Source organism: Colletotrichum scovillei (assembly GCF_011075155.1).
Source record: "Colletotrichum scovillei strain TJNH1 chromosome Unknown Contig00002, whole genome shotgun sequence".
Lineage (NCBI taxonomy): Eukaryota > Fungi > Ascomycota > Sordariomycetes > Glomerellales > Glomerellaceae > Colletotrichum > Colletotrichum scovillei.
In genome coordinates, this window is record NW_023336260.1 from 3,906,937 (window position 1) to 3,932,031 (window position 25,095).

Below are 25,095 nucleotides of genomic sequence, written 5' to 3' on the forward strand. Positions count from 1 at the left end.
TTGAAAAGTGTCCGAGAAGGGAGACGTTAACCTGAGTGTGCCTGGCAAGGATACCGTGAACGCGACGCACCAGATCGATGAATCCTTCGCGCTGAAGATAATAAGTACATCGACGAAGACAGGAGAAAACATTGCGTAGAAGACCTGACTTGATCGGGAAAAAGTAATTCGACTACAAAGTTCCTGGATTGCAACAAGTTGGAGAGAAAACAAGCAGCTCAACATGTCAGGAAAGTGGGATCCCCTCACTGATATGCCCAACCTCGAGGGTAAAGTGGTTGTTGTCACCGGCGGGAAGTATGTTGTGGACCCAACCGCAGAAAGCATGCATTTCTTTTGACACACCCTCAGTGCAGGCATTGGCTTGTCAACAGTCAAGTACCTCGCCCTTCGAGGTGCCAAGGTTTACTTCACAGCAAGATCAAAGGCCAAAGCCGACGAGACTCGCACAGTGCTGACGGCCGAAAATTCTGCGATAAACGCCGGCAACCTGCATTGGCTTCCCATGGACTTGGCAGACCTCAAGTCGGTCGCCTCCGCTGTTGAAGAGCTGAAAAGCAAGGAGACCAGGGTGGACATCCTTAGTGAGTTGTCGTTGTGCTCTTTGAGAGTTGAGAGCAGAAATTGCAGAATCATGCTGATAGGACACCCCTCAAAGTAAACAATGCCGGTCTAGCCTCCGGCACGACGGAGACGATGGGTCCTGGGTGGGAATGGCACATGGGTGTTAAGTAAGTACTCCTCAAAACCACGTGGACATGTTTGCTAATATTTCATGCAACTAGCCACGTAGGGCATTTTGTCTTCACCAACGGCGTACTGCCACTTCTCAAAGAAGCTACAAAACAATCCGGGGCCGACGTCCGTATCATCACTCTCAGCTCCAACGTCAACTATGCCATGCTGCCATCGAACTACGGCTTCACCTTTGATTCCGCTTCCTTCTTGACGAAGCCTGTGCCTTATTACCCGTGGCAATGGCGCTATATCATTAGCCGTATTTTCGTGGTAGACATGATCCGTTACGCTGTCTCCAAGGTCGCCAATCTCCTTTTCGCCCAAGAGTTGCAGCGACTTCTGGATGAGCAAGGTCTCCCGATCCTGTCCATCTCGGTGCATCCGGGTGGCGTAGCCACTCCTGGTAGCAAGGACATTGGAAACTCCCTCTTCTCGCTCGTTAGATCGGCGGCCTTCCTTACCGTCGACCAGGGCGCCATCACATCCGTCTTTGCGGCCACTGCCGCCGAGGTACGCGAGAACGCAGACAAGTACAAGGGTAAGTACTTAGAGCCTTTTGGAAAGATCGTGACACCGAATCCAGTCGCCAAGGACGAGAAGCAGGTGAAGGGCATGTGGGAGCACACCACAGTCGAGGCGAACAAGTACTTGTCGACTCTCGGTCTCGCAGCTCTTCAAGAATGGTAGTCGTGACAGAATGATGGCAGACGAGGTTTTCCCAGGCCTCCATACGGATGTTCTCATCTATCCTATTCTCGATACACACAAATACACGATCAAACGACAGAAGACGGTAGTATATCAAATTTTGTTCGAAACCCTCAGGGGGCATGCGGTTACGGAGTATACAGGTCCCGTTTCCGAGTGCAAGGGATAGCATTCTCCGAAGACGTGTGAAGCCGGTTGATACCATCTCGAAGGAACCGACGCGCACCCACTCTTCAGAAATGAGGTTCAGGATCCTTTCAGAGCATCAAGAAAATTGAGAAAGAAATAATGACGCCTCGCAGCTTCCAGTAATAATTACATGATGTTTCACTAAGGCTGATCTCCCGCGATTCCCGCAATCTCACAACAGGATGCATGTTTAGTGCCTGGGCCATCACAATATGCCACGATGATCCCAATGTCAATAGTTTTCCAGACCAGTGTCCCACTGCTCACAGATGCCTGTATCCCACGTGTTGAGAATGCCGTGATAATCCATCGAGACGGTCCGGCCCCGTCAGGTGAGTCGGCAAAGGCAGAATTTTTCCTCAAGACGTCAGTGCGCTGAGAACTAGTTTGCTCCCAGTCCGAGGCATTAGGTTGAAATAGGTGAGCTATGTTGGTCTAATTTGGGATTGCCAATTTTGTTCTGCCCGTAGCTCCTCTTGAAGAATTGGAGAGGGCGGTCTTGTGGCGGCCTCTTGTCGATTGGCGCCGAGATAAGCTGTGCCGTAATCTTCTTTTCATGTTCCGAACAGGAATCCTCATCGTCGTTTCTTCACTCGGAGACTACATCGACGATGTGAAGTTGGAGATGCGAAACGACCTACAAGATGGAAAATATGCTGTTTACATTTATCCGTACTCGTTGTTAAGACTTTCTCTTCCCGCACAAAGACCGAAGGGCCATAGCATATCGCGCTCCACAAACACGAGTTTGCACGTACACCCTCAAGCAATTTATGAAGACTTTGCACACTGTAGTGCCTTGGAAGACGCTGCTAGCTCCCGCCCGTTGACGCGGCACTCGGTGAGGTCTCTCTTTGATCTGCCATTCTTTCGCGTGGCGCCGAAGGGGAGGAGGCGCAAAACGTCACTCGTGAAACCATGGTGGCTTGTCGATGCGTATGACAACGGCCGTGATGCATGAGCATAGAATACTTTCGAGTCTGTATAGAAAAGTCATTGGCCTCCCGTCACGCGACGCGCTTTCGTCGTGATGTTTGATGGTCTTCTTTTCCGCAAAAATTGTTCTCCTTTCTTCACGCCCAGCGCTTTTCAGTTCTTTACTGTCGACATTGAGTGTCGACATGATTCATCGATAACATTTTCTACGCCCTTTCCAATTCTATACGTCCAATATGAATAGCGAACTCGCCAACGGGTCGGATCTGCAGGTCGTCAGAACGGGAGGTGGCACTGGTGATAAGAGGAGTTTGGTGACGGTGGTTTGGGCGGTCAACCTCACGGCTTTCGTCCTCGTCGGAATAATAGTGCCTTTGCGGATTATCGTTCGCTGCACTGTAACACGGAATTTCTTCAGCGACGATGTACTTGTTATCATTTCTGCTCTCTTCACTTTTGCAGTATGCGCACTGCTTCCTATAGGTATGGTCTCGACCCGTCAGAGATGAAATCATCAGTCTGTCACTTACAAAGATGCCAGCGACCGATCTAGGACTTGGTCAGCACTCCTGGAATCTCGATGCTGAATTCCTTCCTGATAACACCAAGAGCTTACTCCAGGTATGGACTGCGAATCGAATGCACTAGGGAGACAATCTCTGTGGGATGAAAAATGACTGACCGGCCTTGTAGCTCATTTTCATTGCTAATACTTTGTATCCTTGCGCAATCGCGTTCACTCGTCTCTCAGCCATCGGCTCTTGTCTCAGACTCATAACAAATAAAAGCGCTCGCTGGATCATGTATGGTGCGGCGTTCGTCACGGGAGGGTTCTGCTTGGCATCCGTCTTTGCCGTCATCTTCCAATGCAAGCCCATCACGGCGGCATGGGACTCCTCAACCGGCAGCGCTACTTGCTACCCTTTCATCGACTTTCTTCATGCCAGCGCGGCGTTGAACATTGCAATCGATATGCTGCTATGCACCGTACCGTTGCCGTATATATGGAACATGAAAATGACAACGGGCAGGAAAGTTCTGCTCACGATTCTCTTTGCTATTTCTGGACTGTGAGTTTCGACAGGGGAAGTTTCGGACGGAGAGGAACGTTTTAACTAACAAGAGACTCAGCTCATGTGCTGCGGCAATCCTCAAGCTTGTCAATCTAGAGCCTCTGAGCGATTCTGACTTGACCTGTAAGTCTTCCTTATATCCCGAAAAAGAGAGTGTGCAGACATTGACCTTCACTGTCAAAGACGATTGGGTCTCCTGGGTGCTCTGTTCCATCGCAGAGTGCACCATCGGCATCGTCTGCATGTCAATACCACCGATCATTCCTCTCTTCACCAAGTGCTCTCGCAACAAGCCGCCAACGCCTCGAAAGGAAAGAAGCAAGTCGTTGCGGTATACCTTGTTTGCTGAAAAGCCAACTTTCGGCCGCGCTGTGGCACCGCGAGTCATAAGGCCGATGGCAACACCGTGGAAGGATCAACCGCTCGAGAGGACCGTCAACCCGGACTTCAAGCCAGACTTCCACTGGCTTAGACTGGAGCAGCAAGAGTATGGACGTTGTTGGAACAGAACGCCTCAGTCTACCAAGGTGGATCAGGTTCTTGGGATTGCGTTGTAGAAAGTGTCTTCCATTACCATGCGTCACTTTCGTTTGTTACAGTTTCGAGTTATTCAGCGAATGAGCTTGAGAGATTCCCACATAGACGTACGGATAAATCCAGCTTGGTGAACGGATAAAAGACGGTTGCGAACGGACTTGATATAAAACAGAATAGCCATCAACATGGATCTATCGATCGAATATCACAAGTGCCATCGTACAGTAGCCTGAGTCGGTAAGTAATTCGTGATCAGGGCCGTGCAGTATCTGTAATCCACCCGAGACCAGCGGGTTATCAACTGCCGAGCTGCAATGGGGGGCAAACTTCACCGAAGATCTCCCATATCGACTCGCACGCCCGTCGACCAGCCAGCCGGTGATGGTCCTGGCACCGGAGCGTCGCCGGTGCTCAAAACCATATTGCATATGATTGGGTGAGTGTCGTTGTAGCCAATGGGGATTCCATCCGCAACCGGCGGCCGCTGGTAATCAAGAGTACGTAGGCAGTCACAACTCCGCCTTATATCACCGGGGCTGGGTCTTGAAGTCGTCCGTCCACGACTATACGGCCAAAGCTTTTGGAACCCAAGCACCTGCCATGGGGTGATCTTCGAAGCTTCTGCTGGCTCCCGTGGAGCCAGCAAAGATCCGGGTGTGGTCTGGACTCATGTCAACATGGTCTCATGCCTGTCCCGTTTGCTCGTGGTCGAACCATCCGGTGGTCGAGGCGGTTCAAAGCCGGGAAAAGGGCTGACAGCTATGGTGTGTTTGCAACTGACTCTGCTAAGATTGCGGATCCGCGGGCCCCGTTTCAAGCTGTCTGGGAGGATTTGACAGACGGACTAGGTACGCGGCAACGAGGATCTTGAACTGCACAGATATCCGTGGCATTTTTCATGGAGGCAAGCTCGGAAGTCGGGGCATGAAAGCTTTCGCTATCACTTAGACCAAGACATCTCGTCCCCATGACCCAGAAAATACGAGGAGTAATTAGAATGATGTGCCGGTGTCAACTAACTAGATATGTTTTGGCATTCGAGGCATCATACTAACATTAGTTCGAGACAGATCTCTCACAATGCGACTATGGAATGAAATGCTGTACACGTCAAACCGGAAGGAATTCCGCCACCTACCAGGAACCCGAGCCTCTAATTGAGATCTAATACGATCTAGCAGGGAAGAGACTCGTAAGTACGGGTTCGACCTTCGGAAAACCGATATTTAGGTTGATCTAAAAGAGCCTAGCCTTGCACCACAAACCAACTGACAGAGGCGAAAGTTATCCGTACGGTCGTACCAAGTGCTTTTCCTGGGGTTTTCTGAAACTACCAAACTCAGCTCCCCACCTCGGGCCACGTCCCTGCTTCATTCCATCTACTCCGTACGCCGTGGGCAGCAGGGCCAGACGATGGCACGAACACCACATCAAGCAACAAGGGGGACACACGGGATAAGAAACTAGGGCCCGCGTCTATCTCAGCCCCATCAAAAGCCCCAGCCGACTCCGAAGAGCCGTCAACCTGGTATCCGAACCTCACATCATGACGTGCAGCGGCGACACAGTCAGGCAGCATCCAAGGGCGACTCAGAAAGGTGCTGCCACTTCGAATCAACACGATCCGAATCGAAACTCAAAATCCATGAAAGGTCACACCAACTTCGGCTCCAGTTGTTGTCCGCGCCCGTCCGCCACCTGGCACCATCACCTCTCCCGTTCTAGCGCGCGGGTTTAGAGAGCAGCAAATCGAGTAGAATAACTAGGCAAGGAAGCCATTACCACCAGAACCAGAATCTCCGGCACTGACCGCCCAGGCGTCGTCTGACCCAAGCGCCGGGGAAACGCTGCTTCTGCGGAGTTAGCGCCTGTATAGCGCCGGCGACCATTGGAACAGAGTTCGCCCGTGGTTTGATATGTTCATTCCCAAGTTATTTAAAGGGGGTTAAATCTGCCGATTAGGAATCAACATCGAACAAATCCTGCGCGCCGTGACGCTAGAATTCGCTTGGAATCTACGTTTAAGGGTTCTAGAAAGGAAGCTGAACGCAAGTGGAAAGGTAGAAAACCTTCGCCCTCGGTTACAACATACCTTGAGACATTGAATCTCTATGGAATGGATGCTGTCTTACTGCATCTTTGTGTTCATTTGAAGACTGCCGACACCATCTGCTGTTGATTCAACTTGGTCAGTCGGGCAGTGCCGGCCTCGCTCTCATCCTATGGCAATCACATCACCGAACACAAAGTGAAGTCATGACTTTGCCTAATTAACCCCCCGTCGCGAGTCATTGGACAGGCTGATAATTCGATGTCCGGTCAGACCTCTTCAGAGGATTTAGCCTGCCTTTATCCGCTCCGCTACCCGACATGGGAACGACTTAGTGTCCGTCCCAAGGTGTGGACGCACCCAGTGAGCAACGAGCTGCCCCTGAGACGCCCGAGCGGCATTAGATTCGCCGATAGGTAGCGTCCGAATCTCTCTGTGGCTGGAACTCGCTGTCTCTCGCCCTCCCCTCTCATGTCTGTACCGTCTGTCTCTCTGTGTCTGCTCATCTCTCGAACGAAGATGGCCAAAGGGTGGTGGGGGGATTCATAGGCGAGGGTCCCCCTTTTGGCATGTCGCTGATCGCAAGTTTCCCATCCCCGCACTGACAGGGCCTAAAATGTGATAAAGCTCCTAAAGAGTGGTTCTTTCATCGGGGAGGTCTTCCCGATTCATCGCCCCCAACGCGACCCTACTTGCCTACCAACTCGGCCGTACGACGCCCTTTCGGCTTAGCTTCCAGCCATTCTAGGTATTGTATTCGCTGCTTATTCTTTCTTCAACAAGAAGGTCTAGCTGATCCAGGAGGGTTTGGTAGATCTCAAGAGACAATCTCACACAAGTAACACAATAGTAAGAAGTACGGGAGGGCGTTCGGCGCCGGCCCACACAGCCACTACCATTGTACGGCTCTACTAAACAACTTAGAGTGTTTCTAGACGCATTGACAGTCCTTCCTCTGGTCCAAACTATCGTCGGCCAGGGTTCATGCAGAAGCGTGTGTCAGGAAAAGCCCACCCGCCATGTGGGTTCCCCTTGCACCATGCTTCGCGCACTTCGTACCTTCTTTTTTTCTCCTTCCTGCAGCGGGCAGCAGTTCTGACCCCTCGGTGGACTAGCCCGCTTTTGCTCTTTTCGCCCGGAAGTCTGCCGCGTCGACGCAGAGACAAGCGCAGGTATCTGTGGGTGTGGTGGGTGTGTCACTGTGGGTTGGCCATGGTGAAAGATGGGCTCGCGCACTCGCGCGATAGAGGTCTTGGCCACCGGGTGGGATTCGAGGAAGTGTGAGTGGGAGAGGGGAAGGGGTCCAATGCTGCCCACTGCTTAGCCTTCTTAATTCGTTCCAGTCTCTTTTTCTCGTAGAAGGAGGTAGGTCGGATAAAGGGCCTTGCTTCATATTAAAGAAGACGGACGGGTCGCACAAACATCCTGGAGAATGGAGATGTCCTTTTCCTTCCCCCTTCGCTTCTTCAATTTTTGCTACTGGCTTTTCCCTGGGTTTAATTACTTGTTTCCGTTCATGATTTCCCCCAGGGTATCTAGGAGATGACCACATATCCGAGGCGGTATGGCCGGCGCTCGCTGTTACTGCTCCTGCTGTGGTGTATTGCTTCGGTAGTCGAGGCTCAGAGCGTCGCCGGCCTGCTCACACAAATCCCTAATTGCGCAGTAAGTCAACACCAACGTCAAGTTTCTATCGTTTGCTCAATTCTGTTGTTTGCTTTTTGTACTTGCATGCCCTTGCATTCCCGTCGTGGGGCCTTGTCAAATATTCTCCGAGCCGTATGGAGTACAGCAGGGCTGACTAGTCACGTTTGTTGCGATAGCTTCCATGCATCACACAAGGTCTACAAGAGGGCAACTGCAGCTTGGCATCGGTTGCGACTGTGACCGAATGTCTCTGTCCCAATATCAAATTGCAGTCAGATTTGTCAACGTGTGTGCAACTGAAATGTCATCTCGAAGATCAAGCTCGTAGGTTTTCTGCAAGTATCGACACGATACTCACATGCTGATAACTGCCAGGCGCCGCCAAGCTCGAGACAAGCCTTTGTGATGCGTACCCCAAAGAGTCTAGGAGTAATGAAGTCAAGACTATCGCCATCGCGCTGTCAGTCATCACATTTCCCGTCGTTGCGCTGCGGTGCATATCACGATGGAAGATTACCAACAAGTTGTGGTGGGATGACTGGACAGCCATCTTTGCAACAGTGAGCCAAATGTGGGCAACTCCAAAGGCGAAAGCTGACGAGAAATCAGATGTTGCTAGCCGGCTTGGCTGGCATCGAAATTGCGAGTGCCGACCTAGGATTCGGAACCCACTACTGGAACATTGAACTCGATGCCGGAACGAAACTACTCAAGCTTTTCTACGCCGTTCAGCAGCTCTACATCATGATTCAAGTCTTCGCCAAAATCTCGATTCTGTTGTTCTTCTCCCGAATTTTCCCGGCAAAGTGGTTCCAGCTCACCGTCCGCTACTTCATCATGTTCTTGCTGCTACACGGGCTGATATTCCTCCTGGTCATCGTGTTCCAATGCACGCCGGTCTCTTCGGTCTGGGATAGAAGCAACCCGAACCGGACATGCCTCAACGTAACCGCCATTGGATACGCCGGAGCAGTCTTCAGTATTGTGGAAGACTTGGTGATCTTGGTCCTGCCTATTCCCGAGTTGGTGAAGCTCCAGCTCAATATCAGGAAGAAAATTGCGCTGGGCTTTATGTTCAGCCTTGGCTCATTGTGAGTCATTCCTTATAGCCATATTGGTCTATCATCATCGACGGTTGTGACTAACATGGTTCACAGTGCCTGTATCACAACTATGGTTCGTTTGAAATATCTTGTCATGTTCTCGAGCACTTTCGATACTACGTGGGATAACGTCGACATTGTCATATGGTCCATCATCGAGGAATTCTGCGCCATCCTCTGCGCAAGTCTTCCAGCACTCCGGCCTTTGCTTCAAAAGGTCCCGCAACTCTTCTCCAGCAACAAGACCAACACCAAAGACAAAAGCTTAGGGACGGTAAACTCGAGACGGTCTATGCTCAATATTGGGAAGGACAAGTTCCACGAAATCCCCGAGACGCCGTCGATGGCTTCGGAACTACCACCCACACCAATCGATCTTGCAGACGAGATGGCGGCAAAGGCCGACGGGAAGCGTCAAGTCCTCATCACCAAGGATGTCAAGGTCAATGTAGCCAATTTTGAGCTGCAGAATGTCAAGTCTGGGAAGAAATGGCAAAAGAACGAAAATGGGAGGTTCTAATTGGTCAAGGAGGCAGAGAGGAAGAGAGAGTCGAAAGTATTCAGCGTTATGGATAAACTTTTTCTGTATTACATTGGCATTAAAGCGACGGCGAACTTGGAAACTTGATTTGGGAGCGGCGCAATACCAATACCCAGAATACCATTTTGTTTCAGCAAGGGTATAGAACACGGTCAAACTTGGGATGTGTGTATAATGGAACGAGTAATGAGCAGATCAGCCGTCGCGCGCTTTGTCCAACTCCTGCGTCTCTCGTGTCTCTGCCTTCTCCCTCTCCGTAACCAAGTCCCAGTCCTCAAACAACTGCCGACGATATTCTGCCGCTGCCAAGCCAGTGGTGACCACCAGATCGAGGTCGAGATCTGCGAGAGCGGCATGCAGCTCGAACCCGGGCCCCCACCCGGCCTTGCTCATCGTGTTTGTATGACTTGCAGGTGCAGGTCGGCTCCCGCCTTCTCCACTCCCTCTCGAATTGTGTCCTTCTTCTTCTTCATCGTCTCCTCTGGGGCCAGCATTCACCACGTGCAGCCTCGGACGGAAAAAAGCTAGAGTTTTGCCGTTGAAATCGATCAGCTTCATGCCTTTGCCATGCTTGCCCAGATCCTCCCACCGCATCTCGCCCACGCCCAGGAAGCGGAAGCTGAGAGTACTAGACAGGGGGTGCTTGCGTGCCACCTTGAACTTGACACCTCGGACGGTAGCGTCTACTCTCGAGGGTAGTGTGCGGAGTTTGACAGCGGCGATGGGGCGGTGCTCTGCGGAGATGGCGTCGCAGTTTACTCGCCGGATTTCCATTTTGGTCATTCTGGTGTTATGACTGACTGTGTATACTGGGGTGAGACACTCTTTGTGTTTGAGTAAGTTAACAACGATAGCATTCTCGTTGCCTCTACTGAGGACAAGGATGTGTCGCGGCTCTGGTGGGATTTCCATAAGGTATGTGAGGAACTAGCTTAGAAGACACGAGCAGGGCTAGGAAATTCTCATGTTTCCTACATTAATATCAAGCTTCATCTGCTGGGAAGACGTTGAGGAAATGTATTCCGCGGGTTTCTTGTATGTTCGTTGACGTATGCCAAAGTTTCCCAAGGTTACTCAGCAAGACTATCTATGGGCGGCATCCCACGGTGCTCTGAAAGTACATAGACCGAAGACGGGACGGAGAAGGCCATAGAAGGTGGTTCATCTATGAATGTCGGGCGCAATGGTGAGACGGATGGGCGAACCAAAGTGTCAGATCCATGAGGGGAGCTGAAGCTGCCACACTTGGCATCTAAAACCAAGCCCCAGGCGCCCTTCTCCTATCGCTCGATGGCCGCGGCGGCTATGCTATGTGACTTTCTCCGATGACGTACGCCTCAAGGTTCCTCTGGTCGAAGCTGATGTGCCGACGACGGGAAATCCCCAGTATCCCACATACGGCCAAGCTCGGGCATTTTTGGCAGCGATTTAAGGTTTCGGCGAGGGCGGGGCAATCGGAGGTGGAGTCGCTTTGCAGTTCACCGTCAGGGACAAGCCGCGATGCCGGTTCTACCGGGGGAGGGAATCTCGATACGACGGGCGCATCCGCGTGTGACCGGAGACTTAATCGATCTTGTTCCTCTCCAAAGCTTGACTGACAGATGGCTGGGTATCAGAAAGGGGCGTGTCTAGCGGAGAACAGGAAAATTGTCGCGTGTTACTGCAAGAAACACAAGCTTTGGTCAATCGATGGTTCCGCCAAGGGAACTCTCTTTTTCGATCGTGATCGAAGACATCTCGAACATGCTGAAGCTTTGGAAGAATGCGAAGATGTGTCTGAATGACCATATGATAGAAGGAAGAAACAGAGTGTGTTCAAGTCCCATATTATCCATCAAAGTTGCATCAATGGAAGATATGTATGAAAGGTAGATATGCAACACCTCGGGATAAAGGCAGTAAGTGCACTTATGCGTCTAAACGGCTATGACGATGGTGGGGCTAATTTCATGAGCAGCCTGGAAGGAGCTTCCCGAGGTCGTTCCTTCCTGCAGCAATGGCACCGTGCTTTTGGGGAGGTACCTTCCGTCAGCAGCAGGAGCAGCAGCAGCAGCAGTGACAGGAGCAACGTGGACGGGCAACCGGGAAGCTTTGCCCACACCCAACGACCATCACCACCCGACATCACGATCCTTTGCCAAACTTGGGCGTGCGACTCTTCACACCACATCCTTGTTAAAACACATTTCAGAGCTGCGACACCGACACCCGGTCTCATGAATCTTTGACGCAAACCTCCCTACCGGCCATGAATTGACCTGCACGTCAAGATGCCTCCCCCCGAGTCCCGCCCCCTCCTTATTCCTCAAAACCGCAAGCTTCGTCATCTTCGAGGCATCTACTTGCGAAACCTGAGCTTCATTCGCCCTCGAGGCCACACCATTGATGATACCGCTCTAAACAAGACACCCTCGAAGCTCGAATCTCTTCGCGACACTCCTCAGCTCCAACATGCTCTCTCCAGCGACAATCTGCGACCCAAAGCCCTGCGCCGCCGCAGCACTGCTCTGGCCCAAGCTACACCAATCACGAGACAGCGCATGCTACAGTTGACCATCGACGGTAGGGCCGCCGATGTCTTCTTCTCACTGCATTGCGAAGGCGAAGATGAGCCGGTGTATATCAGTGAAATGCAGGAGCATGCCACGGTATGTCATATTCCAATCCTTGTGTCCACCAGCCGGACTGACAAGGCGACCAACAGAACTTCAACTTTCAATTCTTCGATCTCAACCACCATGGCCCCTCTGTCACCCGCTCCCCGGTGATGACGATCAAGATCTGGGCGAAGCGAACAGCATGGACTTTGCTGCTCCAAGATACAATAGATCTCCGAAGTCTTCATTTCATCGGCAGCCTCCAGAATCGCAAATTTCCGCCCAACGGTCTCATTTTCCACCTTGCCGACGGTATATACTCGCTCGATGTCCCGGCCAAGCCCACGCACCCGAAGGAGCTGCCACCCCTCCACACATCTTCTTACAACGCTCTGATGAAGCTCGCGACTCTGGACAACTCTATCCAGGACGCCATTGCGACACAGGAGCAGCTCACATCCCAAATCAACGACATACTCGATGAGACCGCGCACAATGAGACGCCAGCCGCCGAGGAGAAGGTGAAGCTCGCCAACAAATACGTGGCGCAAGAGCTGCGATCCTTGAAGGCAGCCGAAAAGCGGCGAGAGGAGCTACGCGAGTCTCTCAAGTCGCGTCGAGAGGCGATTGCCCAAGGCCGCGCCCTCCAAGACAAGCTGGCAAAGGATATTGTCGACGCCACAGAGCACCTATCGGCATCTAAAGAAGTTCTTGCCAAGACCAAGGAGACGATTCGCGGTCAGCGACGCCGCATTTGCGCAGACCTCGGCAACATCTACCAGATCACGCCCTGTCCTACTGGTGCTCCCCTCTCGTTCCAGATCGCGGGCCTGCCCCTTCCAAATACAAGCTACGACAGCGCCACTTCACGCGGCCCTGACGACGACCTTCTCTCCGCCGCCCTGGGCCATGTTGCTGCTCTGACCAATGCGCTGCAATACTACCTGTCTGTGCCGCTTCCATACCCAATCACGCCTTTCGGCTCACGATCCCATATCCGCGACGATATATCTCTGCTCACCGACCTGAACTCGGTGCAGGCGGCTCGACAGCGCGATTTCCCTCTGTACCTCCCGCGAGGTGGATCGACCGCGGCCCAGTATCGCTTCGACTACGGTTGGTTCATTCTCAACAAAAACATTGAGGCGCTCTGTGCCAGCCAAGGGCTGAAAGTCGTCGACATCCGCCATACGCTGCCCAACCTCAAGTATCTCCTGTACGTGTGCAGCGCCGGCACCGAAGAAGTTCCCGAGCGTAAGCGTGGCGGCGTCCGTGGTCTCTGGGCGGGACGGTTCAAAGGTCGCATCCCTTCGTCGGTGGCAGGCGTTGGCGATGAAGACTCGAGCAGCATAGGCGGCAGTCGCCGTGGCAGCACCGACAGCGAGGTGCTCAGCCGGCAGCGTGATGAGCTTAGGAAGGCCATGACCGTTCGCGACGGTGCGAATTCCCCTGTCGACTACAACTTCACTCACGGAAATGGTGGGTCTGCGGGCCTCCCATTCGATGAGTTTAAAGTGTCGCTGAGGACCAAGGGCATGAGAGAAAACGCTGGGAACTGATGGCAGCCGTTGCCAGGAAATTCAGGATGGTTCAACGTTGGTCGAATTACGTGGTTTCATTGTTTGAGATACCCCGGCGATTCGTCGCCGCCGTAATAAAAATTGCTAATGCTGGAAACAATCGTATCGAACACCATCCGGTGGGAATCATCTCCATACCCCCCAATGCCCCAAGTGGAAAAAGTACTTGTAGCAACACTGTGAACAACATGCGTAAAAATACGCCATATGCTTTCCCTCAACGCCGTGAAACATCAATTAACACAACCCGTCACCATCCCTCCGTCGTAGCAATTACAGAGACCGCCAGAGACGACCGAGCTGCCACTAGCGCTCCGTCGGCACAAACTTGACGCTCTTCCTCCGCTCGCGCTCCCCGGGTCCAGTCCTGCTCCCCGGGCTAGAACTGAGTATCCCTGACGTAGGTGTACCGTTCGCCAACGCCTCGCGGACGCTCTCCACCGCACGACTCTGCGGCACTTCGACGCTGTCGCCGCGGACATTTGGCGGGATCACGGGACTCCGTCCCCCTTCGGCTTTACCCCCTCCACCGACGCCGCCGCCCAAGCCGCCCCCGCCGATGCGCACTTTCTCGACAGCCGCACGACCAAGCTCGTCTGAGCGCGTCGTCGACTTCTCGTCTCGCCATTTGCCGGGAAGACACGCGTGTCCGCAGCCATCGAGGGGACAACACCCGTCGCTGAGCTCGTAGCTGCCGTCGTCCGAAGGCGCGTGCCAGTCTTGGAGACAGGTCGCGTGACCGCCGTGGGCGCAGCCGGGACAGTACCACCATATGCTCATCACAGGGTCGGTTGGTGCCGGGGTGGCGGGAACGCCTTCGGCGAGGGAGAGCATCGTGGCTGTGGTCTCGCGGTGGCCGCATACGGCGCAAGGGGCCATCGTTGTTCGGCAGCGGTCGCATTTCCAAAGGGCTCTGGAGCCGAGGGACGGGTCCAGCTCTCGCGGCTTGTGGCAGCTGGGGCAGATAAAGCCGCCCTTGACGCCTTGTTGGGCGGGACCGAAGATGGATGTGTAGTTTTCGCCCCAATCTGGAATGCCCTCAGGCCAACCCTTGATACAGAGCTTGCGGAGGAGGGCAGCTTCGATGAAGAGCTTCATTCCTGTCAGGCGCGAGTGATGCTGCCGGAGGATGGAGGATGCGCGATGGGGATCGATGACGGATTCGGGCACGAGGGGCTTCAGCAGTAGGACCATGGCAGAGGCATTGAGCGCTGATGTCCGTGTTTCGAAATCCAGGGCGCGAGAGAGGAGGGTACACGGGTTTAGCGGCGGTGAGCGGTCCTCCTCTGGGTTCGATGATAAAGGATGGGGGTATGATGGGTCTTCCAGCCATGGGAGGTAGTCGGACTCGAGAATATTCGGTGTTGTGTCATGTTGAGGGGCCGTGGCGATCCTCGGAGGGCTCGACGCAGCAACACCGACGTGGAGAGGTGCATGGTCTTCGTAGGTCGCAGGGAATGATCCCAGCTGTGAACGTGTCGACGGTTCGTCCGTAGCCGTATCAGAAGCCATGGTCGTCTGAGAAATCATAAAGATTTCTTCTGGAGAATCCTGGGGCATACTCTCGCCAGGACCATGCAGTGACGCCAGGGCGCCATGTTCTGGAGAGTCCTCGATTTCTTTGCCACGGATGCGGCTTTCGTATTCGCCCTGCTCTTTGGCACTCTTTTGATGTGCAAGCTGAGTGGGATAGCTAGTGATGGAGTGAGCCGACGCTGATGTACCCCCTTCAGAGGATGATGCCAGCCCAGAAGTTTGGCGGCTGCTCTCAGACATGGAGAACATTTGAGAAAAGCCATCAGAATCATGTCGCAACGGACGTCGACTATTCGGCGTGCGGGGGCCATAGTCCAAGGGCTTCTGCTCCTTTTTCTTTGGCTCGGGCACATCTATCGCTTGAGACAGTGCGTCAGTATCATAGAAGTCGTATCCCTCTGTGATGGAGGCCTGCGTCTGATCGCTTTCATGACTTGTAGTAGACAAAGGAACCGAGTCCAGCCGTCTCCTTGGACTTATGTTGAACGTACTGTGGGCAGCGGGGGGCAAAGCAAAGCTATCCAACTCTTTGACCGGCGGCAGCTGAGCTTCCTCAAACTGGTCCGCATTTTCCTCGTTGATGGCCCTCGCAATTGGGGTTGCAACGTTGGATGTGCTTTCAATCTCTTCGGAGAGCAAGGACCGTGGCCCCAAAGACTTGCTGTCTGTGCCATTGGATGTAAGAGCTGACGGCCGTCGAGGGGTTTCTTCCCCATTAATCTCCACAACAACATCCAATGCTCTCGGTACCCTGAGCTTGGGTACATCTTTGCCTTTGGAAATGGACCGCCTCTTCTGGAATCGCCCAAGTCGCGTCTCGAGGTGGAATTGCGCTCTTCTGCTCAACAAGAGGTTCATTGAGTAAGCCAGAATCCGCCATGTTTGTGCTAGGCGGAATAGATTGACGTGTTCTGCAGCGCGTGCGTATTTCTCCATAATGCCAGCGATTCTTTGCGCTAGTGGTTTCGCTCCATCGACAAACGGGAGATCTTTATCCAGAGTCTCAAGATAGTAGCTGGAAAGATATTGATAAACATCGACTCTTGCTGCTGCGGGCACATGACCAACAGCCATAGACTGCTGAGTCTTGTAAGTGCCAGTGACTTTGATGGCTTGCTCAAGACCCAAGACGAGATCGTCGCTTAGGCCTGGCCCCGATGGAGGGGTGGTGCTAAGGACGGGGATGGAACGCAGACTGTGCCTGCGTTTCCTGCTCACTCGCCGACGAGGCCCCAAAAAGCTGCCGACGACATCTTCTTCAGAGTCACTGCGGCTGATGCTCAGCATCGGTGTCGTCGGACTTGAGCTGTAGGATGTTCGTGGAGGCACGACGCTTGGCTGATGATGGACGATTGGAGGTCGTGGGCGGTCATGTAGTCGCTCGTCGAGGAACATGACGGCATCGCCTCTAGCAGATAGTGCCATGGTCGACACAGATTGCCTATCGAGGACTTTCGGGGCAAATGCTACATCGCATTGGTTGAAAAAGCCGTCGTGGCCGACGGTCCAGAGAAGGTCCTGGTTCTGCCACAACAAACCTGAGGGGGAGATCTCGAAGCGCTCAATCTCCTTGTATGGCATGGAGGGCCTGGCCAAGTCCCAGATATGTACGGCGTTGATACCGTATCGCTTGTGGCTGCCGTCGTCGTAGGAGACAGCAACCTGAGCGGCACGTTTCCCCTGAGCGCTGGCAGACCAAAGACCAGGCCGCCACGCCACCGCAGATACAGAGGCGGGTGTGTAGATGACCCATCGAGGCTTTTGACGTTTATCGGCATTCTTAGACATGTCCCATACAGCGCATTTGCTGTCCCAGCCGCCGCTGATCAGATGGTTGCCGTCCGGATGCCACGAGATGGAGGCGCACGCCTTGTCATGCGCAGGGATCTTGAGCAATGGCTGAGCAATCTTGCGTACGTCCCACTTGAGCACGACGCCAGACTCGGTGCCACAGGCAAAGTAGAAGCCATCTTTGGGTGACCATTTGACCTGCCGGACTCCGTCCGCGTTGCACTTGTATGCCCCTCGAGGGCTGTAGGTGAGCCCCCCCGACCTGCTTTGTACTGGCGCGCGAATGTCGAAATACCGCACCAGGCCATCCTGACTCCCGGAGAGTAAGGTGGTTTGCCTATGAGGGTTGATGTCGAGACTGTTGACCTGGCGCGAATCCTCCCTCGTCTGAACGAATTCGAGGGCAGCGCCGCCGGTCGCAATCCTCGAAAGGTCGTAGGAGAAGATCTTGCCGTTGGCACAGGCGGTAAATATGGTGGCGTCGCCGTGCCATTTGACGTCTCGAATGGAGAGTTGGTCTGCCGTCAGAGAGCTCGATGCGCCTTTGCTCGAGGCGGAATTGATAGCGGCACGGAGGTCGGTACCTTCGCTTACGGACAGGCCGTCGAAGAGGATGGTCTTGAGAACATGTCTACCGGCGATGACAGCAGCTCGGTGATCGGTGGAGGTATCGAGGCATAGAATGGGGGCGCCGGCAGGGTAGACGACGTTCTGAGAGGCACTGGGTCTGTAGGAGGCCTGATATTGCGGCGCACTGGTGATGCCGATGGAGTGGGTGTCGGTGCTGCTTTCGGCAGTTACTTTGCCGAGGAGTTTTCTCATGATCTTGTTTTCGCGGCTATACATGGAGCTCGCACGGCGCCATTGGCAGCGCCGTTATGTTGCGGTCGGTATGCCGAGGGCTCGTTCGGGTGGTGGTGAATGTGATGCGATGGTAGTGAGTCGAGTCGCACCTCCAAAAGAAGCGGCGGCAGCGACAGCGACAGCGACGGCAACAGCAGGCAATCGGGCACTTTGGTGGGTGTGAAGCTCGGCGCGTCCAAGCTCAACCCAAGTCGTCGATAGGAAGATAACGATAAGAAGAGTGCGATTCATCGATAAGATTAGATAGGTACTTAACTTAAGTACCTTAGGTAATCATGGTGGGGTTTCCTTTCCTTCCAGTCTCCCGTCCACCTCCAGCTTGCTTTCTCCTTTGCTTCATCACCATCCAAAACTACATCATCACTGATTATCGTCTCTTTGACTTCTAACCCGGGGGCCCTATTCCTATAAAACACGTACGGTCACATACTTCGACAGAGAAGACCAATTGCGGGCCATAATTTGCAATGACAATCGATGCAAACGAAACAGTGGCTGGCCTGAGTGCGAACTTGCTCACCAGACCCCACCACTTGGATCGAGTTACATCTAGACAATAATATGATTTCCTCGATCCGCGGAACTTCACATTCTTCGGACCAATGGATAGTTCCGAAACTTTATTTGCGATACCATTAGAGCGATTCTTCATATCAAATCATCCGCCGTCAATCTCATAATTCATCGTCTTGGCTAGACGTCGCCTAGAGGAGTCGATCTGCCCTTAGCGTTCCATGTTGCCATCGTCCCTCGCACAGGGGAATCTCTCGATAATAGCAGCGATATAACATCGTATAGCTCACGCTACTTCAAATACGGGAACGCCAGACACCACTACTGAGAGTCACCCGCGATTGCTGTCATCGCCCCCAACTAATGGGTGTACGGAGAATCAGATAGGTCACCTCAGCATGTGGCTGCCAGCTGTCTCCTCATGCTCTCCGAGGCCTCATTCTTTTCGCTTTCTCGACTCTTCCCCTTGGAGCCCTCGCTGGCTGGAATGTCCTGGTCCTCCCCGCCTCTCTTGCCCGCCGCCGCTCTCCCCTGTCAAGCGTCAGCAAAGGGTATGATCAAGGTCAATGGACAAATTCTACTCACAAAAGCTGGTACAGCTCTTCAGTCTCCAGGTCTGATATGGCTGAGTCCGAACCACGACGTTCATATCCCACCTCGATGGGACCTTGTGGTACGGATACTGCGGGCGACGGCACTGCAGGTGCTGCTGGGATATCGACTTCCCTATGGCTGCTGACCTCGGGAGATATGGGCGAATTCGAAGCCAGTACCGCATTTTCCGATAGCCTGGGCACACTCAATTCCAAGCCTGGGTCTCGCTCGTTGTCTTTCGAAGCAAGTTCCCACATCTGATACGCTAGTACTTCGTGGGGATGGATTGAAGACAAGTAATGTGTCAATGGCTGTTCCGGTATGGCATCCCCGGCGCCTCCGGTAGTCCCAAAAGGCGATGTGCTACTTTCGATCTGGTCGTACACTCCAGGAACTCTTCTTCTCCCAAGAATTACCGATCCGCAGTTGGAGGAGTTCGCGTCGCGCTCGTCATCGTTATTGGGAGGCAGCATAAGCGCCCGTCTCTCATGCGATTGAGGGCATGCCAAGTACGATTCCAACGGCCCAGCGGTTGGTGGTGTTTTTGTCGCCAAGCTATCAGACCATGAAGCCTCGGGCGTTGCTGGAGTTCCAGGCCGCGACCGCGCTGCTCGTACTGTCTCGTCATGTTGCAAGTGTGTACTCCTGGCAGTGCTTCCATTGACACCTACGACAGACTCAGGTGATGGGGCGGATGACCGACGGAAAGCTTGTTTTGGGAGCTCAACCTCTGGGCTGTTCTCGATTAGAACATATTCCTCGTTTCGCTGAGCAGAGAGAACGTTACCTAAACACACTCTTCTCCTCTATCCTCGGTTCTAAGCTGATGCTGGATCCGTCGGGTGATCTCGATCCATCGCGACAGAAGCCAAGTACGTTGACCTCCGAGCTCATGCCAATACCATGATACTCGATGTTTTCCAAGCTGGGATAGGGACCAGGATTCGTTATGGGCATCTTGATGAACGAATACACCACACTATCAAGGCGTATGGCTTCTCTCTTCGCCAGTCGAGTCCGAATCAGCAATGACCGATGGTGCTAGCAGTCAACTTTGGGTAAGGCAGTGAGGAGGGCCGGAAAAGCAAAGATTGCACAGAATAAGTCCTTAAACTGGAAGACAAAAAGTAGTACTATCCTCTGATCTTCTCTTTCGGACTCTCGCGCACGCCAACATAGGACGAGCGAGTCCCAAGCTGGCGGCGCAGCAAGGCGACCACTATCACGCTTTGAGAAATCCCGAATCCAGAGCGTTGGGTTCCGGCCCGCGTGAAGGACTGCACATTGGCGAGACAGGGAACGGTCACACTTTTAACTGACCACCTTCATCGTCCCAGGCCGAAGCCTCCTCTGCAGACGGACGCTCCTACAATCCCTGGTCAAGACAAAAAGGACCAGCGACAGGATGGTGATACGACCACTCGTAGATTATGGTGGGGTTGCGCAGGGTTCCCGACAGAATGGCACACCAATTCCTGGGAGATCCTAGGCGGCAATAAGCAGCCACTCTTCCCCGTGGCTCCCACCGCGGAAGCTCGGCGGGGAGACGCCAGCAGAGCTTGACCAGGGGCCCTGGTTGTCACTCTTTCTTTTTTGTCATGGCATCCAACCCCCCGACTTCATTTCAAGTAGCAGCTGCCTCGTCTGAGAGGGTGCCGTTTGGCTGGAAATTGCGCCGGTGGTATGGATAGATGCCGCTGCAACCCTCTCCCCCTTGCTTGCCAACGGGGTTTGCTCTGCCCATCCATTCTCTGCATGTCTCTGTCTGCAAGTCTCTACGGAGAACTCATGGATGGGCTCACAGGCGTGTGGCTTGACGATGATTGACATGCACAGCTCACCACATAAGTGAAAAAAGCAAACCTCGCTCATTGCTGCTAGGTCGGCTCTGCCTATTAATAAGCGAAAGCGGACTCGAACGTTGCATTGAAGACTATCATTTGCCCATCCGGGAGAGACATGCATCCATCACAAAAACACAGAACCGAGCACATTACTGGATTATTGGGATTATTGAAGGCTTAATCTCTGCGTTGCAGACTTGCATACACGTCAGCGGGATTCCCATCCGGATATAAGACTTCGGGATTTGAACATTCTCTTAATCCTCAAGTTCCTCAATTGCTACCACCTCGTATCATCTCACTTTTCACGGTTCCGTTTGTCTTTCCCGTCAAAGTTTGACTTCGACTCGGCATTTATCCCCATGCAGGGAGGCGTTGTTAATGGGCTGGGATTGGCAAGAGATCCGTCAGTTGTTCAGGGGCAGCCCGGACGTCCCGTCGCGCCCGCTCCTCCTTACCATTCTGCTGGGTCGTCCCCGCCGTCAACTCGTGTGTTGGCACATTGTGCGGCCCTGGCGAACCATCACAGCTCTTGTAAGTTATCTGTCAACTTCATCCTCCTCCCTTACTCTCGGAACCAGACTGCAGATCTAAATGATACATCATTCAGGCTGTGGATCTACAAAGCCAGGTCTCGACGAATTGCGTTCTCGACGCTGCGATTTCGGGCTGCGTGTGGTTTTCCTCATGCTTGGCGCTGCTCATCTCTCGTGTCTCTTCGAGCTCCTTCGCATGAAGTACCCAGTCACAGTCGCAACGCCAACTGGTCTGTCAACTCGTTAGCAAAGACGCCGCAGCCAGTCTGGCTCATGTACTGAACTCACAGCAACAACACCCGGAACACGCCCACCGCCATGCCCATCCTCAGTCCAGCCCAGCACTCGGCCGACTGCTCGCCGTATTCGTTGCAGAGAGCCTTGTCTAGGTTGGCCTTCATCGCAAAAATGAGATATGATCCCGTCGCGGTGGCGTTGAGACAAAGAAGGGCAGCAAACCCAACGGAAAGAGCCATCCCAAACCAAGAACACGCCACCAAGGTGACGATGATCCAGGCGCCAACCTCGACGCACATGGATATCAGCGATATCATGCTGCGTGTCTTTGTGTCAGTGTTACCAAGTCGACTGGCTTTCAAGAACGACGAGCGAGATGGGCAGCCACTCACGAGACGAAGTCGGCCCTCTGAACCAGTCCCGGAAACTTCTTAAGTCGTTGAAGGCTCTGTGAGGAGATGACAATTGCAATGACCTCGAAAATGATGAGGACTACATGTCCCGCGAATATTACCGCTCCACCATTCTCTGGCTTGGACCACCCCATTGATGACGGCGGCCGCACGCGGGACCTTACTGGCGGACGAGAACTGTTCGATGCACCATTCGTGCTGTTCCTAAAAGTCTTGAGCGAGCTAAACTTGCCGGTCCAACTCCAAGTCTTATCGGCGTTGGCGTTATGATCTGTCCAAGGTTGCGCTGTTGGCGACGGGGGTGGAAATCCGGATCCATTGGTTCCAGGGGCTCTCCATTGCGACTGGGGAGCGTTGGCGGATCCGACCTGCGCCTCCGGATCGCTATCGTCAACCATCCTGATGAATGTCGATGCAGCTTGCTTTCCTCTCGATCGAGTCGTTGTTTGGGCGAAATCTGAAGCCTCTTGAAAACTCACTCAGGCTAAGGTATGAGCTTATGAGTCTCGACAGAGCACTTCTTCACTACTATCTGAGGCGCTTCATCAGGCACCCGGCGCAAAATGAGGCGAAGGCCTCCCTCAGCCGCCAAGCACGATTCTGCCTCGTTGATCGGCAAACCCGCCAGACTAACTCATTCAGCCCAGCTATGGAGCCGCTTAGCCCTCTCGCAGTAAGCTTAAGGCTTCGCTCGTGCTTTTGATAAGTTTTCAATGTTCGATGTGGATCAATCTGCCTACTCAGTGAGGCACGACCGCATCTCAGGTCACCATCATGATGATGAAACATCGATCACCACGGTTCAGAATCAAATGTCGCATTTGATGAGTTACCGAGTCAAGGTGATGAACAAAGTTTGAGGACTATCTAGAGAGTGCCGTGTCATTCACGTATCCCCTCTTCAACCTTTCAGAACATCCAGCGGAAACCTGGTCGCAATCTCCTCATACCCAGCCACATTCGGATGCAAGTGATCACCACCATCAAACTGCGCCTTCAACTTATCCCCATCACCAATAAACCCCGCAAAGTCCACGACGTGATCAAACGTCCCGCTCTCCAAAATCCACTTATTCACCCTCACACGCGTCCGCTCCCTCTCCGCGTTCGAGTACGCCTGCCCGCTTCCCGCGAACGGCGTAATCGTCGCCCCGACGGTACCCAGCCCGGCTTTCTTGCAGTCGGCCACAATCTGCTTGTACGCAGCGATGAGCCCGTCGCCGATGCGCTGCTGCGAGCCCGCGTCAGTACCACCGCCGCCAATATCGTTCACGCCCTCGAAGATGAGAACGCGGGAGACGCCTTGCTGGGTGAGCGCGTCGCGGGGGTAGCGCGTTAGGAGGGTGGGGCCGAGACCGCCGCTGAGGACTGCATTGCCGCCGGCTGCTTGGTTTGCGATGGCGAGGTTCGTGATTCCCTCCTTTTGCAGGCGTGTAAGGAGGAGGTCGGGCCAGCTGGGAAGATGTCAGTTGATTGAGATTGTCATGGGACGGGGTTGGCTAACCGGTTGTTCTTGTCATCGTCGCTCCCACGTCCATCCGAGATGCTATCCCCAAGCACAATCATCGCCGACGTGTTTCTGGGAGCCCATGCTTCCACAGCACTGGCAAAGTACCAGTGCTTTGTGCTAGCACCTCCAACTGACGATGCATTCACCTGGTTTCCATTCTGCATCCATGAAGTCGTGCGACTACCGGGATGGCCCGTGATGCGAGTGCCAGACTGACCTTGCTGAGAGTACAGGCTCAGCGCGATATTTGCCTGCGGTAGCACCTTGAAGTCTAGCGGGTCAGAGTAAACGACCGCGCCTTGCTTGATGGTCACGGACGGAGACCCGGAGAAGGTGAGTCCTTTGGTGGTGGCAGGATCGATTCCAGATACGCCTGCGGCTCCGCCGAGCGGAAGGGCGACAGAGGCTGCTGTGATGGGCAGATCTGAACCCCCAAAGGTGTTTGTAAGCTGGAAACGGATGCGTGATGCGCCGATAGAAGCGTAGAAAGTCTGACGAAGCGTTGCGTTGCGGAACTGAACACTTCCTCCATTCTTAGAGAGCCATATTAGTACAGGCACGGTATAGGGGAAGAAGGCAGCATACGTATGGTGACGGTGGAAGATTACTCGGTTCCACCTCTTGGGGCATAGATGTCCATGTCACAACCCAGTGGTTGTCGTCTTGTCGTTCGTAGAGGTTATTGCCAGTTGGGATGGCGAGGGTGAGCGTTGCCCAGAGGAACAGCCAGTATGCCAGCATCATGAAAACCCGCCATGCAAACTCACTTCGGTGGATAGACAAGGACCCTCACTATTCTCAAGGCTGGAGGCAGTCGGGCCTTATTGTTGATATGTAATAGCTTTTCGTTTCAAACCTCGGAATGAAGCCGTCCGAATTTGGGCTGTTTGAACCCCTCCCCCACGTGGCTTTTAGCCAGATCATCCCTGGTCCAAAGTTACTTCCCGTACATCCGTATATCAGCCAAAGTGTGGATGAGACATAGTTAGAGACGAATATGTTATGACGAGTCAAGGTTTCCCCGGTTATGGTGGACAAGCTTTGCAGACAAGATGCCAAGTCCCCAATCCCCATGTCAGTCTCGGTGCCGAAAGCCTGCACTGGCGCGCTATCCATTCATCCCACTTGCATGTCCAATATCGTCGGACTACGTTGGAAAAGATCAGGCATCACGGAAACTCACATTCAACCGTCCAGGCCCGACGAGCAAGGCTCGGAATGGACTGCAGGCCAGATACAACCTCGGCAGTGGAAAGTGAAAGATTCTGGAGGAAGCCAACCGAGTTCTTACTGTTCCTCAAATATTCTTTGTGCCGTTTTGGGAGAAATACTAAGCGATGACCTCCCGGAAGGAAAATAACTTGGATGCGTCAGTCGGCTAAGACATGCGGCAGCTTGTGAACTTGACTGGTTGCATGTGTCTCTACTAATTCCGTTATCGTCATCAAAGGTGAAAAGAGAAGACGGACTTGGAGGATAATTCCTGATACTCTTACTCAACAAAGTACATCAAGCAAGTAAAAATGGCCAAGGAAGCACGGCTTGGAATAATACATAC

The 25,095-nt window shown here is 53.4% G+C and overlaps 7 protein-coding genes across 7 annotated transcripts; 4 read left to right on the forward strand and 3 right to left on the reverse strand.

Moving 5' to 3' along the window:
* Window positions 1-76: 76 nt before the first annotated feature.
* On the forward strand, window positions 77-1,673 carry HER10_EVM0008639 (daunorubicin C-13 ketoreductase). The gene is made up of 4 exons (XM_035478154.1): window positions 77-297; window positions 352-584; window positions 659-731; window positions 786-1,673. The coding sequence occupies exons 1-4, from the start codon at window positions 224-226 to the stop codon at window positions 1,423-1,425; spliced, it is 1,020 nt and encodes a 339-aa protein (XP_035337464.1). The 5' UTR covers window positions 77-223; the 3' UTR covers window positions 1,426-1,673.
* A 1,134-nt stretch (window positions 1,674-2,807) lies between these two features.
* Window positions 2,808-4,201, forward strand: HER10_EVM0009440 (uncharacterized protein; the record flags this gene model as incomplete). Its single annotated transcript, XM_035478926.1, has 5 exons — window positions 2,808-3,054; window positions 3,113-3,192; window positions 3,265-3,641; window positions 3,703-3,767; window positions 3,828-4,201. The coding sequence occupies 5 exons, from the start codon at window positions 2,808-2,810 to the stop codon at window positions 4,199-4,201; spliced, it is 1,143 nt and encodes a 380-aa protein (XP_035337537.1).
* A 3,242-nt stretch (window positions 4,202-7,443) lies between these two features.
* Window positions 7,444-8,973, forward strand: HER10_EVM0004834 (uncharacterized protein; the record flags this gene model as incomplete). Its single annotated transcript, XM_035474465.1, has 2 exons — window positions 7,444-7,461; window positions 8,488-8,973. 2 exons carry the CDS (start codon window positions 7,444-7,446, stop codon window positions 8,971-8,973), a joined length of 504 nt encoding a protein of 167 aa, XP_035337160.1.
* A 744-nt stretch (window positions 8,974-9,717) lies between these two features.
* Window positions 9,718-10,878, reverse strand: HER10_EVM0002255 (uncharacterized protein; the record flags this gene model as incomplete). The annotated part of the gene is made up of 1 exon (XM_035471975.1): window positions 9,718-10,878. Exon 1 carries the CDS (start codon window positions 10,432-10,434, stop codon window positions 9,718-9,720), a length of 717 nt encoding a protein of 238 aa, XP_035336963.1. The 5' UTR covers window positions 10,435-10,878.
* Window positions 10,879-11,671: 793 nt separating this feature from the next.
* Window positions 11,672-14,208, forward strand: HER10_EVM0008342 (UV radiation resistance-associated protein). Its single transcript, XM_035477869.1, has 2 exons — window positions 11,672-12,170; window positions 12,227-14,208. The coding sequence occupies exons 1-2, from the start codon at window positions 11,793-11,795 to the stop codon at window positions 13,676-13,678; spliced, it is 1,830 nt and encodes a 609-aa protein (XP_035337438.1). The 5' UTR covers window positions 11,672-11,792; the 3' UTR covers window positions 13,679-14,208.
* HER10_EVM0012702 (WD domain-containing protein) lies at window positions 14,006-17,848 on the reverse strand (the record flags this gene model as incomplete). Its single annotated transcript, XM_035482090.1, has 3 exons — window positions 14,006-14,383; window positions 14,483-15,046; window positions 15,116-17,848. 3 exons carry the CDS (start codon window positions 17,846-17,848, stop codon window positions 14,006-14,008), a joined length of 3,675 nt encoding a protein of 1,224 aa, XP_035337811.1.
* Window positions 17,849-22,928: 5,080 nt separating this feature from the next.
* HER10_EVM0003482 (uncharacterized protein) lies at window positions 22,929-24,278 on the reverse strand (the record flags this gene model as incomplete). The annotated part of the gene is made up of 3 exons (XM_035473157.1): window positions 22,929-23,481; window positions 23,532-24,070; window positions 24,123-24,278. The coding sequence occupies 3 exons, from the start codon at window positions 24,276-24,278 to the stop codon at window positions 22,929-22,931; spliced, it is 1,248 nt and encodes a 415-aa protein (XP_035337061.1).
* Window positions 24,279-25,095: the final 817 nt, after the last annotated feature.

What these genes read in the sequence shown, in the direction of transcription:
- HER10_EVM0008639 (XM_035478154.1), top strand. Translation starts at nt 224, where the DNA reads ATGTCAGGAAAGTGGGATCCCCTCACTGATATGCCCAACCTCGAGGGT. An exon ending in GTTGTTGTCACCGGCGGGAA is followed by an intron (nt 298 to 351) that starts GTATGTTGTGGA and finishes ACACACCCTCAG; the next exon opens with TGCAGGCATTGGCTTGTCAA. An exon ending in GACCAGGGTGGACATCCTTA is followed by an intron (nt 585 to 658) that starts GTGAGTTGTCGT and finishes CACCCCTCAAAG; the next exon opens with TAAACAATGCCGGTCTAGCC.
- HER10_EVM0008342 (XM_035477869.1), top strand. Translation starts at nt 11,793, where the DNA reads ATGCCTCCCCCCGAGTCCCGCCCCCTCCTTATTCCTCAAAACCGCAAG. An exon ending in AAATGCAGGAGCATGCCACG is followed by an intron (nt 12,171 to 12,226) that starts GTATGTCATATT and finishes GGCGACCAACAG; the next exon opens with AACTTCAACTTTCAATTCTT.